We start from the raw sequence: 14,051 nt of genomic DNA on the forward strand, positions 1-14,051 counted from the left end.
CCGAAGCTCTTAAAATTCCTGGCTGGAAAGCCGCTATGGATGTGGAAATGGATGCTTTACATTCTCGTCATACATGGTCTTTAGTCAACTTACCTCCTGGGAAAGATGTGGTCCACTGTCAGTGGGTGTATACAATTAAGTACCATTCTGATGGTACGGTTGAAAGGCTTAAGGCCCGCTTGGTGGCTAAGGGCTATACACAAACATATGGTGTAGATTATTTTGAGACTTTTTCTCCTGTGGCAAGACTTAATTCTGTCCGTGTCTTGATATCTTTGGCTGTGAATTATGATTGGACTCTTTTTCAACTTGACATAAAAAATGCATTCTTATATGGTGATCTTCATGAAGAAGTTTACATGGAGCAACCTCCAGGGTATGTTGCTCAGGGGGAGGACAATGTTCGTGTTTGCAGGCTTCATAAAGCGATTTATGGACTCAAACAGTCTCCACGGGCTTGGTTTGAGAACTTGGTTTGAGAAATTTAGCAAGACTGTGGAGTCTTTTTGTTTTGTACAGTGTTATTCTGATCACTCTATGTTTGTCAGACGGCAGGGTGATTGTATTGTCATTATGGCAGTTTATGTTGATGATATTATCCTTTCAGGCAATGATGTTGATGCAATCCATACAATTAAGGCACACTTACAAAAACCTTTCCAAACCAAAGATTTAGGTGAATCTAAAATATTTCTTGGGGATTGAAGTGATCCGCAGTAAAAAGGGAGTAAGTTTGTCACAAAGAAAGTATGTGTTAGATCTTTTGACTGAGACTGGCATGCTTGCTTCTAAACCTAGCGACATTCCCATGGATCCTCAGTTGAAGTTAGGACGTGATGATGGTGACTTGTTAGATGATGTCCATCGTTACAGGAGTCTTATTGGGAAACTTATTTATCTTACTGTTACTCGTCCTGATATTTCTTATTCTGTTGGTGTGTTGAGTCAGTTTATGCAGTCTCCTAGGAAGGCTCATTGGGATGCAGCGGTGAGAGTGCTTCGGTACCTCAAGAGTGCACCCGGAAAAGGGCTCATCTATCGACCAAATCGGAGTATGGACTTGGTTGCCTTTTCTGATGCAGATTGGGCTGGATCCGTCATTGATCGCCGGTCAACCACAAGTTATTGTACTTTTCTTGGTGGAAATCTTGTGACTTGGAAGAGTAAGAAACAGTCCACCATTGCTCGATCTAGTGCTGAAGCTGAGTATAGGGCTATTGCCCATACCGCTGCTGAATTGATGTGGCTTCGTTCATTGTTAGAGGAAATAGGATTTCCAGTTTCTGCCCCTATGAAAATGTTTTGTGATAATCAGGCAGCCACTTACATTGCTAGTAATCCAGTGTTCCATGAGAGAACGAAGCTTATAGAGGTAGATTGTCACTTTGTGCGTGATGCAATGAAGAAGAAGCTTATAGCAGCTCCTTTTGTGAGCTCTACTGACCAACTAGCTGATTTGTTCACCAAAGCTCTGTTCAGACCAAGTTTTCAGTCTATCTGTTGCAAGCTGGGCATGGGAGATTTGTATGCTCCAGCTTAAGGGGGAGTGTTGAAGTATACGTAAATTTGGAGTCTACTGTTCACGTTATTGTTCACGTGAACAATGTTTTTACTGTTCACGTGAACAGTAAAAGCTCTCTTTTACCTGTTCACGTGAACAGTATTTTGATGTTGTTTTGATTATATTTTCTATTTTTAATGTGGGAATTTTGCTACATAAGTTTTGGGAGTTTTTTAGAAAGCATAGTTTCTATTTTGGTGGTAGTTTTTATTTTCAGAACTTTCTATTTTAGGAGTTAGGAAGTTACTAAAGCTGTAATATTTTGTTTCCTTCTTCTAGAAAACAATTACTTGTCTCTCAAGTTGTATTAGATTCATTAGAAGCTATAAATAAAAGTGCTCTTTGATTCTAGACTCTTTAGCTAAGAATCACAGGTCTTTTCTACTAGTTCTTCATCTCTCTTCTCTTCTTCTTCTTCTCTCTTTTCTTTGTTCAAGTTCAACTGCTATTTTGATTGTTTAAAGCTTGTTTTCTAACAAATTTCAATCGAAATTTGTTCCTTGGCGCAAATTATGGTGTTGATTATTAGAACACATTTTTCTGATGGCTAAACTCACTTTAATTTGTATTTTGGTGTCCTTGGCATCTACATTTCATTGGCCCTTATATAACTGGATGTAAAGAGTGCTTTCCTCTGTGGTGACCTCCTAGAGGAAGTCTATATGGATAACCTCCAGGTTTGTTCCCCCAAGGGAAAGTGATTTGGTATGTAAACTCAAGAAATCCATATGGCTTGAAACAATCCTGAGAGTATGTTTCTGTCGTTTAGCTTTTGTGGCAATTGATTTTGAACCAACTAGGAGTGAGAGTGGATCACTCGGTGTTGTTCTTCCATTTCGTGGATAGAAAGCTCTTGTGGCATGTCACTTATGTTGATGATATTGTTATTATATAAGATGGATTTGCAGGCATGAAATAGTTGAAGGCTCACCAATTTCAGTCTGAAGATTTGGGCCAACTCTTTTTTTTTTTTTTTTTTTTTTGGGTGGTTGTTATTGTGTATTGAGGTAGCACAATCCAAGAAGGGTATTTCTATGTCACAGCGAAAGTATTTTATTTATATGTTGTCTTAAACGAGAATCTTGGATCTAAACCTCTAGAGACTTATGCCCAAATGATGGAGACATCCTTGATGACCTGAAAATTATTGAAGACTGGTTGGCGAGTTGATTTATTTAATGATAATGAGACATGGCATTGTCTTTCCTGTCAGTCTTATGAGTCAGTTCATGTCTGCGCCATGGCCAGCTCATTGCTATGCAATTATGAGAATTTTAAGGTATCATAAAAGTGCTCCTGGACATGGGGTACTATATTCAAATGGTCCTAGGTGTGTCAAAGGATTCTCGGATGCTGATTGGGGAAGAACTTCAGTTGCTAGGAGGTTTAGAACAAGTTACTATGTTTTTGTTGGAGGAAATCTAGTGTCATAGAAAAACAAAAAACAAACTGTGATCACCACGTCGAGTGCAAAGTTAGCATATAGAGCAATAGCACAGATGACTTGTGAATTGTGGGCTAAAAACTACTCAAAGAGCTTGATTTCGTTGATGAGTCCGCTATGTTACTATAGTGTGACACATGGTAAAAAATTCGAGGGAAACTCAAGTTTCGACCGGGTGAAAATGAGAAACTTAGGTGGAAACTTGAGAAATTTCGAGGAAACCGAGGACTTTTCCGTACAAGTTTTGACAGGTTTTAGAGAGTATTTTGGGGTGGGATCTTGTATTTAAGCTAATTAGAGTATAAAGAATACATTTGTTGTATTTTGCTAAAAAAATCAATGTAGATATGTCATTCAATGTACATAACATCAATGTAGAGTTGTCCAAACAGTACAGTATAAACTTAACTACTTAAGCACATAACATTCAATATATAATTTCTAACTTCAAAATAGTTGACAATAAAAGGAAAATACAACTTAGTGTTAAGAGGAGTGCCAAGAGTGGAATTATCCTGTGAGCTGAGTAATACTATGCCTGTAACGTCCTCTCCTCCAACCAACGAACATAGACATCCCATGACATTTTATGCCAATGGTTGTCAAATTAATCGACAACTGTAACTTTATGAGTCTGGTCATCAATATGCTTAGGATAACCAACCTGAGGGAATACGCACTTTGGATAGGGAAGTCCTGATGGAGGGGATATTTGTCGTGGGTATTTGGGGAAAATGAAATAAATAAACAAATTGAAAATTTGGGAAAACTACAAAATTTACAGGAAAAAGTCCCAAGTTTCCACGAAATTTCCTAGGTTTCCATGAAATTTCCTAAGTTTCCCACGGAATTTGGGAATTTTTTTCCTCATGAACCAGCTAGTCCAACTAGGTTGAACCAAGTTTCGACAGGTTTCGAGGTTTCGACAAGTTTCGACGAAATTTCGACAATTTCGATCGAAACTGAGGACATTTTTTCGGTCCCCATGAGTTTCGTTTCGCATTTTCCAAAATGGGAAATTTCGGTGGAAATCTTGCAAGTTTCGATGGATGTTCTATGGTGTGACAACCAGGTGAGTATTCACATAGCATCAAACTCAATGTTCCATGAGTGCACAAAGCACATTGAAGTTCACTGTCATTTTGTTTGAGAGAAGCCACAACAAAGAGTGATATCTCCAAGCCATGTCCGTATAGGGGAGCAATTAGCAGATCTGTTAACCAAGGCATTAGGGACTCAAGGGTTAATTACATTTGTAACAAGTTGGGCATGAACAACATATATGCTCCAATTTGAGGGGGAGTGTTAAAAGGGCATTTTAGGAATAAATTGGCACTAATTCTCGATTAGACAAGTCCTATATTAAGTTGATTTCGATGGGTTTTGGACTTCTAAAGTCCTACCATACTTTTACCTTATTTCCTTTTTTTATTTTGGACTATGGAATTGAACCTATAAATGGAGAATAAGAGTTCCACTAATTCTTGATGAGATATGTCCCAATTTGAGTTGGTTTCTTGCTAGGTTTTGGACTTCTAAAGTCCTTTATGTTTTTATCTTATTTCCATTTATATTTTGGACTATGTAATTGAAGCTATAAATAGAGAATAAGAGTATTGGAGACTTCATAATCAATAGTGAAGCTCCACAAATAAATTATGATTTGTTTTCTCTCTTTTCTTCGTAATCTCAGTCCTATTCATAGAACAAAATTTCATCGAAACTTGTGAAATTTTCACCGAAATTTCCCATTTTGGGAACCTCAAAATGAAAAACTAGGGGACCGAAAAAATTCCCAAGTTTCGATTGAAACCGTCGAAATTTCATCGAAACTTGTCAAAACCTGGTTCAACCCAACTAGACCAGCTGATTCATGAGAAAAAAAAAATCCCAAATTTTATGAAAAACATGAGAAATTTCGTGGAAACCTAGGATTTTTTCCTGCAAGTTTCGTCTTTCGCATATTTTTTATTTTTTTGTTTCTTTAATGTTTTCCCAAATACCCCCTCCATCAAGGTTTCCTTATCCAAGTTGCTTATTCCCTTAAACTGGTTATCTTAGGCATGTTGATGACCAGACTTATAAAGTTATAGTTGTCGATTACCTTGACAACCATAGGCATAAAATGTCATAGAATGTCTATGTTCGTTGGTTAGAGGAGAGGATGTTATACTACTTTGCTCACAGGATGGATCCACCGAGGCCCTCTTCTTGGCACTGAGTTGTGCTTTCCTTTTATTGTCAGTTACATTGTATTTAATGTTTTGAAGTTAGAAATTATATATTGAATGTTATGTACTTAAGTAGTTAAGTTTATAGTGTACTTCTCGGACAACTCTAAATTGATATTATGTACATTAAATGACATATCTACATTGATTTTTTTAGCAAAGTGTAGCCAATGTGTTCTTTATACTCTAATTAGTTTAAATGCAGAGTTCCACCCTAAAATACTCCCTAAAACTTGTCGAAACTTCATGTCGAAACTTGCACAAAAAAGTCCTAAGTTTCCTCGAAATTTCCCAGTTTCCCACCTAGGTTCCCTATTTTCACCTAGTCGAAACTTAAGTTTCCCTCGAATTTTTTTCTATGGTCCTATTGCTGTGTGTTTACTTCAAGTTTTTGTTAGAAAACAAGCTTTAAACAATCAAAATAGCAGTTGAACTTGAACAGAGAAAAGAGAGAAGAAGAAGAAGAGAAGAGAGATGAAGAACCAGTAGAAAAGATCTGTGATTCTTAGCTAAAGAGTCTAGAATCACAGAGCACTTTTATTTATAGCTTCTAATGAATCTAATACAACTTGAGAGACAAACAATTGTCCTCTAGAAGAAGGAAACAAAATATTACAGCTTTAGTAACTTCCTAACTCCTAAAATAGAAAGTTCTGAAAATAGAAACTACCACCAAAATAGAAACTATGCTTTCTAAAAAACTCCCAAAACTTATGTAGCAAGATTCCCACATTAGAAATAGAAAATATAATCAAAACAACAGCAAAATACTGTTCACGTGAACAATAGCTGTTTTTACTGTTCACGTGAACAATGTTTTCACTGTTCACGTGAACAATAACTTGAACAGTAAAACTCCAAATTTACGTATACTTCAACACTTCCCCTCAAGCTGGAGCATACAAATCTCTCATGCCCAGCTTGCAACTGATAGACTGAAAACTTGGTCTGAACAGAGCTTTGGTGAACAAATCAGCTAGTTGGTCAGTAGAGCTCACAAAAGGAGTTGTTATAAGCCTCTTCTTCATTGCATCACGCACAAAGTGACAATCTACTTCTATATGCTTCGTTCTCTCATGGAACACTGGTTTACTAGCAATGTAAGTGGCTGCCTAATTATCACAAAACATTTTCATAGGGGCAAAAACTGGAAATCCTATTTCCTCTAACAATGTACGAAGCCACATCAATTCAGCAGCAGTGTGGGCCATAGCCCTATACTCAGCTTCAGCACTAGATCGAGCAATGGTGGACTGTTTCTTACTCTTCCAAGTCACAAGATTTCCACCAAGAAAAGTACAATAACCTTTGGTTGACCGGCGATCAATGACGGATCTAGCCCAATTTGCATCAGAAAAGGCAACCAAGTCCATACTTCGATTTGGTCGATAGATGAGCCCTTTTCCGGGTGCACTCTTGAGGTACCGAAGCACTCTTATCATTGCATCCCAATGAGCCTTCCTAGGAGACTGCATAAACTGACTCAACACACCAACAGAATAAGAAATATCAGGACGAGTAACAGTAAGATAAATAAGTTTCCTGTAACGATAGACATCATCTAACAAGTCACCATCATCACGTCCTAACTTCAACTGAGGATCCATGGGAATGTCGCTAGGTTTAGAAGCAAGCATGCCAGTCTTAGTCAAAAGATCTAACACATACTTTCTTTGTGACAAACTTACTCCTTTTTTACTGCGGATCACTTCAATCCCCAAGAAATATTGTAGATCATCTAAATCTTTGGTTTGGAAAGATTTTTGTAAGTGTGCCTTAACTGTATGGATTGCATCAACATCATTGCTTGAAAGGACAATATCATCAACATAAACTGCCATAATGACAACACAACCACCCTGCCGTCTAACAAACATAGAGTGATCAGAATAACACTGTACAAAACCAAAAGACTCCACAGTCTTGCTAAATTTCTCAAACTAAGCCCGTGGAGACTGTTTGAGTCCATAAATCGCTTTATGAAGCCTGCAAACACGAACACTGTCCTCCCCCTGAGCAACATACCCTGGAGGTTGCTCCATGTAAACTTCTTCATGAAGATCACCATATAAGAATGCATTTTTTATGTCAAGCTGAAAAAGAGTCCAATCATAACTCACAGCCAAAGATATCAAGACACGGACATAATTAAGTCTTGCCACAGGAGAAAAAGTCTCAAAATAATCTACACCATATGTTTGTGTGTAACCCTTAGCCACCAAGCGGGCCTTAAGCCTTTCAACCGTACCATCAGAATGGTACTTAATTGTATACACCCACCGACAGTGGACCACATCTTTCCCATAAGGTAAGTTGACTAAAGACCATGTATGACGAGAATGTAAAGCATCCATTTCCACATCCATAGAGGCTTTCCAGCCAAGAATTTTAAGAGCTTCGGTATGATGTGTTGGAATATGAATGGCAGACATAGACAAAGCAAGGCAACGAAAGCTAGGAGGGAGATGAGAGGTAGAAACAAAATTAGAAATAGGATAAACAATGTTAGAGTGTAAAGTGCAAGTACGAGTACCTTTCCTTAAAGCAATTGGTAAGTCATCTGAAGGCAAAGTGGGATCTCCACTAGAAGAATCCGCCGGTGGAGAGGATGAAGAAGGAACATCCGTAGGGCCAACTTTAGGCTCCACTAAAGGAGAGCCGCTAATATTGTTAGGAGGAACTCTACTATCCACAATATGTTCGGCAACTTATGTCTTCGCTGATAAACCCGTAGAGGAACATTGCTAGTGGAAGGAACTAAAGAGGGAATAGGAGGAGTATCATCCAAAACATTTTCAACAGACACAGATTGACTTAGATAATAAGGAGTGTCTTCAAAAAAGGTCACATCCGCACTTGTAAATTGTTTGTGAAGAACCGGATCATAACAGCGAAAACCTTTTTGAGTGCGTGAGTACCCAAGAAAAATACACTTAATAAAACGGGGGGAAAGTTTATCCAAAGGATGTGGTATGTGAACAAAACACACACAACCAAAAATTTTGGGTGGAACTGAAAACGGTTCTCTATTGGGAAAAACAATTGAAAAATGAGATTTTTCAGAAAGCAAAGGCATAGGCATGCGGTTAATTAAATGATCAATAGTCAAAATTGCATCACACCAGTAACTCTTTGGAACATTCATCTGAATCAGAATAGCGCGTGCAACCTCCAAGAGGTGACGATTTTTGCGTTCAGCCACTCCATTTTGTTGGGGAGTGAATTGATGAATCATTCCAAAAGAATCACACAAGTTAGATATATCATGTTGCACATATTCTAAAGCATTATCAGACCGAAAAATTTTAATAGGAAGAGAAAATTGAGTTCGAATTTCATGAATAAAACTTTTAAATGTAGTTAAGAACTCTGTCCGATCCTTTAAAAGATACAACCATGTAAGACGGGAGAAATCGTCCACAAAAGTAACAAAATATCGAAAACCATGCCTATTACTAATTCTACAAGGGCCCCAAATATCAGAATGAACAAGAGAAAATAAGGACTCACTATGAGAGATAGAGCGTGGAGGATAGGTGGCACGATGATGCTTCCCTAACTCACAAGCTTCACAATTTAATCTAGACACTGATTTAAAAGAAGGAAATAAAATTTTTAATCTAGGTAAAGACATATGGCCTAAACGACAGTGCCACTGGAGAGCATCTACACAATCATCAGAAAGAGCCGCAATAGGGGTAGCATAGTCCAGATAGTAGAGTCCGTTCCTTTCACACCCTCCACCAATCGTCTTCCTCGTGTGAAGGTCCTGGAAAACATAATAAATGGGAGTAAAAATCACAGTGCAGTTTAGTGCTTTAGTTAATTGACTAACAGATAATAAGTTAAAAGGAAAGATAGCAACATGAAGTACGGATGATAAAGTAAGAGAAGGTGTAGGAGAAACACTTCCAGAGCCTAGAATAGGTGTGGAAGTCCCATTAGCTATGACAACAGAATTTTTAGTGGTAGATTTAAAAAAAGGGCTAAAAAGTGATGACTTACCAGTCATATGGGAAGAGGCCCCTGAATCGATGATCCAAGGGGTGGGAGTAGAAGTGAGAAGTGCTGTGTTACCTGCATGAGAAAGTGTGGCAGCAGAAGTACTAGTGGATGTGGAAGCGCCAGTTTCAATATTTTGCAATCGGCGAAGGATTTGGCTTACATCATCTCTTAGAGTCTTAGACAAGTCCCCTGAAGAAGATCCAGAACCACTATCGTTGTTTGCTACAGTATCAGTACCACCATCAAGAACGGCATGATTGGCAAGGTGCTTGGCCCACTCTAGTTTTCCATATTTGGCCCAACAAGCTTCCACTAAGTGCCCTGTTTTACCACAATGAGTACAAAGTCGAGATGTCTTATCAGACAGTTGAACACCACGACCTTCAGAAGACCTACTAACTCCCCCTAAACGACGACCACGTCCCCTTCCATAAGAGGTAGTGAAGGCTGAATTTTCTCCTCTAGAACTTTTTTTTGGAGAACTCCCTTCAGGCAAGGCAATACATTGAAGTCTAGAATATGCTTCACTAAGATTAAGGACATGCTCACCAGCAAGAAGATGTCCTTTGACAGATTTCAGTTCACGGTTCAATCCTGCAAGAAACTTAGACATAAAAAATTCATTCCGTTGGACTTTAAGCTTCTCTATATCAGTGGTGAGAGGTTAAAAGACATTCAACTCCTCCATCATGCCTTTAAAGGAGTTGTAATAATCCTGCAAAGACTTGTCAGCTTGCTGAAATTGAAATAGCTTTTCATAAATACTAAAAATCCGAGTCATATTTTTAGCTTGGGAATAAGTCTCTTGCAAATCATCCCATATTCCCTTTGCAGTTTTATGGAACATAACATTCGCTGCAATATCAGGTTCCATACTATTCCACATCCAAATTTTGATGATTGCATCATCTTGGATCCAACTAAAATAAGATTTGTCAGTCTCAGCAGGAGGTTCATCCTCAATGAACTTAAGCTTACCTTTTGCAAGTATGTACACCCGAACTGCTTATGACCACAACAAGTAATTAGAACTACCTTTGAGCTTGATAGATGTAATTTGAACGTTTACATGATCTCCTTGAGATCCTTTTGATTCAGCCGTACTCATGATTGAGTCACATGTAAGTGAAGATATTAAACTGAGGTAGATATCACTCAAATCAGTTTTCCAAAACTTGAAGTAGAAAGAACACAAAAAAAAATTCTGCAACCTTAGGACAGAATAGGAGAAGAAGAAAAAAAAAGAGGTAACAAAGGTATTCAAGTTCTGGAACGTGTAAGAGTAAGGTAATAGGTAGAGAAGATCAGTTCACATGAATATCTGATCTAACAGTCCATAATATACAGCATTAGGTGGCTGCACACCAAGGACACAGGAAAAAAAAAAAAAAAAAAAAAAAAAAGAAGAAGAAGAAGAAGAATTTCAGAAGAGAATATTAAGAACAACACTATTTTGATTCAAAAAAGCTCTGATGCCATGTTAGAAAACAAGTTTTAAACAATCAAAATTGCAGTTGAACTTGAACAGAGAAAAGAGCAAAGAAGAAGAAGAGAAGAGAGATGAAGAACCAGAGAGAAAAGACCGTGATTCTAGATGTGATTCTTAGCTAAAGAGTCTAGAATCACAGAGCACTTTTATTTATAGCTTCTAATGAATCTAATACAACTTGAGAGACAAGCAATTGTCCTCTAGAAGAAGGAAACAAAATAATACAGCTTTAGTAACTTCCTAACTCCTAAAATAGAAAGTTCTGAAAATAGAAACTACCACCAAAATAGAAACTATGCTTTCTAAAAAACTCCCAAAACTTATGTAGCAAGATTCCCACATTAGAAATAGAAAATATAATCAAAACAACAGTAAAATATTGTTCACGTGAACAGTAACGTGAATAGTAAAACTCCAAATTTACGTATACTTCAACAGTTTTTATTATGAAGTGCAATGATCACCTAGGGCATGGTTTGGCCGCTTCACTTGCATTGTAACTAATTTTAGGTTGATTAGGAGTGAGAGTGGCCATTCAGTATTCATTCACCATTCTAGTGCTGGTAAACTGTTTTTTCTAGTCTGTGTATGATATTGTCATTACTGGAGATGACTTAGTGGGTATTGGTAAGTGGAAGAATCATCTACAACGGTTTCAAACTAAAAACTTGGGACAACTCTAAGTATATTTTGGGTGTAGAAGTTGCACAGTTCAAGAAGAGTGTCTTCTTGTCAGAGAGAAAGTATGTTAGTGATTTGTTGTCTGAAACAAGATTGGATCTAAACCGCTTGAGACTCCTACATATCCGAATTTGAAACCTATGCCAGATGATGGAGATTTTCTTGAAGAACCTGTGAGATATCATATTGGGACTCAGTTATGAGGATCTTAAGGCATCCCAAGGTGCTCTTGGATGTGGATAACCAGATACAGATCATGGTCACAGATGGGTCAAAGGTTTCTCTGATGCCAATTGTGTAGAATCTCCAGTTCATAAAAGGTCTACCACAGGATATTGCACTTTTTTTGAGGAAATCTAGTGTCATGGAAAAGCAAAAAGCAATCTGCTGTTACTTGATCAAGTGCAGAGATAGAATATCGAGTAATATCACATGCTACTTGTTAACTAATGTGGATTAGACAACTACTTGATGAACATGGTTTTTTGGTTTATTCTCCCATGTCATTTGGTTTGATGACCAGGAGTCTATTCACACGGCATCAACCCTGTGTCTTATGAGTGCACAATGTATGTTGAAGTTGGCTATCACTTTGTTCGTGAGAAGCTACAGCAAGGATTTATATCTCCTGTCCATGTCTTTACAGGGGAGCAACTAAAGGATATGTTACTGAAGCATTTAGCAGTGCAAGGATTGACTATATTTGTAACAAGTTGGGCATGAATAACATATATTCTCCAGCTTGAGGGGGAGTAGAAGGGTAAAATGGATAAAAGACCTAGTTTGTTTCTGCTTTTCTTTTAATCCATTTCCTATTTGATATACATGTGTGTTTGCCTATAGCTATAAGTAATGATTAGAGGTTATTGTACCAAAAGGAAAAGAAAAAAAAAGAAAAAGGTGAGAGGTTATTGGAGGCTTCACAAGTTAACAGTGAAGCTCCACAGCAGATCGAGCTTGTTCTCTCTTCTTTTATCGTCTTTTCTCTTGTGGTCTAAAATGCAATTGACAGTGAGATATTAGATTCTATTCGTTGGGGGCAGATTATCTACTGAAACAGTTGCAGGATTCTGTTGAATTTCCTCATTTAACATCTAAATCATATTTCTGTTAATCTTTCAACTGCATCCACCCTCCTTTGCCTAAGAGTATCATTTGAGACAAATAGAGATGAATTTATTGTGATGGTATATTTGCTCTCTCAAATGGGATTAATTTGTAGTACAAAGTATTGTGGCTGGAGGTATAGAACATTCCCGTTAAGCTCTGCACCTGGTTCTGGTGGTTTACTTAGGAAAAAGAAGTTTGTGTCTTTGTGAGCATGATACGCAAAGGGTCTCAAGTATAGAGATTTTGTGTGCGTCTGTCATAAAATGTCTGTGGTTTGTGTGTGGCTGTCATAAAGGGGGGATCAGAGATTTTGTGTGCGTGTCTGCGGTTTGTGTTTGATCCATCATCATCAGCCATGAAGGGTTGGACTGTTGGAGATTGGGTTCCTTTTATTTCAAATATTTTTTTTTAAGTGGCAGTCCATTGTTGCCTGTGGACTATTCTTTTTTCCCTCATAAAACATCAAAACTGAAGTAGTTAATTATTTCTAGGAAGAGCCAGGCGGACAGCGTGCCCTTATCTTTGACCAAGGGAACAGAATTTCTCAGGTACAAAAAGGTAGATTTCTTATTATTAGTTAAATTACTGCCATGACCATGACATGGTATTCCCATCCTTATTCATTGCAGGGCATAAGCTGCGCTGATGTGGCTGATATCTGTGTGAAAGCGTTGCATGATCCAACTGCAAGGAACAAGAGCTTCGACGTTGTTTGTCTAAATAACTCGTTATCCATATTCAAGGAAAGAACGCTACCTGGGTGCATGCGGTATGCTATTCCTGTGCTATGACACGGGCGTGGGAAGCAACCACCCCTGAGAAATACCGTCTTTTCATGGATTATGCCATTATGGTGGTCAATTCACACGCCCCCACCCACTAGCCCAACCCCACCCCCAAAAAAAAATAAAAATAAATTCATACTCCCCCTTGTATGTGGGTAGTGGGTAGTGGGTATAGGGACGGCATACCATGCGCGTCCGGGCAGCATTCTTTCTCTTCCACGATTAATTAATAATTTAATACAATGGATTAAGATAATTACCGATGTCGTTCGCTTGGCAGGTATGCTATGAATACGTGGCAGAGCAAGGGAAGGATCTTTATGAACTTGTACGGAGTAATATGAATAATCCCTTCTCATTTTGAGAAAGTATATTATGTTCATCGAAGGCTAATTTTTTTACTGGTGCAGGTGGCGCATCTGCCTGACAAGGCAAATAACTATCTGACACCAGCTCTATCAGTTCTTGAGAAAAACACCTGATTTTTACGTCGATTGTATTCCGTGTCCAAGAAATAAGTCTCCGTTTGTAAAGAGGAGTCAGAGGACACTTGTCTTTCTTTCCATCTACAAGTTCCGTTCCGTTCCGTTCCGTATATATGATTTCTTTCATAGAATAGGATGTAAATGTTGGCTCAACACAATCTTAAAGTTCTCCATACGATTTCTTTCAACTGACACCTTTCAAATGGTCGAGTGTCGGGTTATGGTATTTTTTTCGCGACTGGAATTTTTCTCGTTTCGAC

The 14,051-nt window shown here is 38.1% G+C and overlaps 1 protein-coding gene across 6 annotated transcripts in view; it reads left to right on the forward strand.

Moving 5' to 3' along the window:
• Window positions 1-13,994, forward strand: part of HCF173 (high chlorophyll fluorescence phenotype 173) — a 128,451-nt gene extending 114,457 nt beyond the window's left edge. For 3 of the 6 annotated variants that reach the window (XM_089154774.1, XM_089154775.1, XM_089154771.1), the window contains 4 exons: window positions 13,013-13,069; window positions 13,151-13,231; window positions 13,587-13,634; window positions 13,717-13,994. In XM_089154774.1, coding sequence (XP_089010900.1) covers window positions 13,013-13,069; window positions 13,151-13,231; window positions 13,587-13,634; window positions 13,717-13,788 — 258 coding nt within the window. In that variant the 3' untranslated portion in view covers window positions 13,789-13,994. Of the gene's footprint in view, window positions 1-12,057; window positions 12,981-13,012; window positions 13,070-13,150; window positions 13,232-13,586; window positions 13,635-13,716 lie in introns of those variants that run through there. The other 3 variants (XM_089154772.1, XM_089154773.1, XM_089154776.1) reach the window with 3 other exon arrangements.
• Window positions 13,995-14,051: the final 57 nt, after the last annotated feature.

Source organism: Hakea prostrata, chromosome 5 (assembly GCF_041222555.1).
Source record: "Hakea prostrata isolate BN-2017 chromosome 5, UWA_Hpros_2, whole genome shotgun sequence".
Taxonomy (NCBI): domain Eukaryota; kingdom Viridiplantae; phylum Streptophyta; class Magnoliopsida; order Proteales; family Proteaceae; genus Hakea; species Hakea prostrata.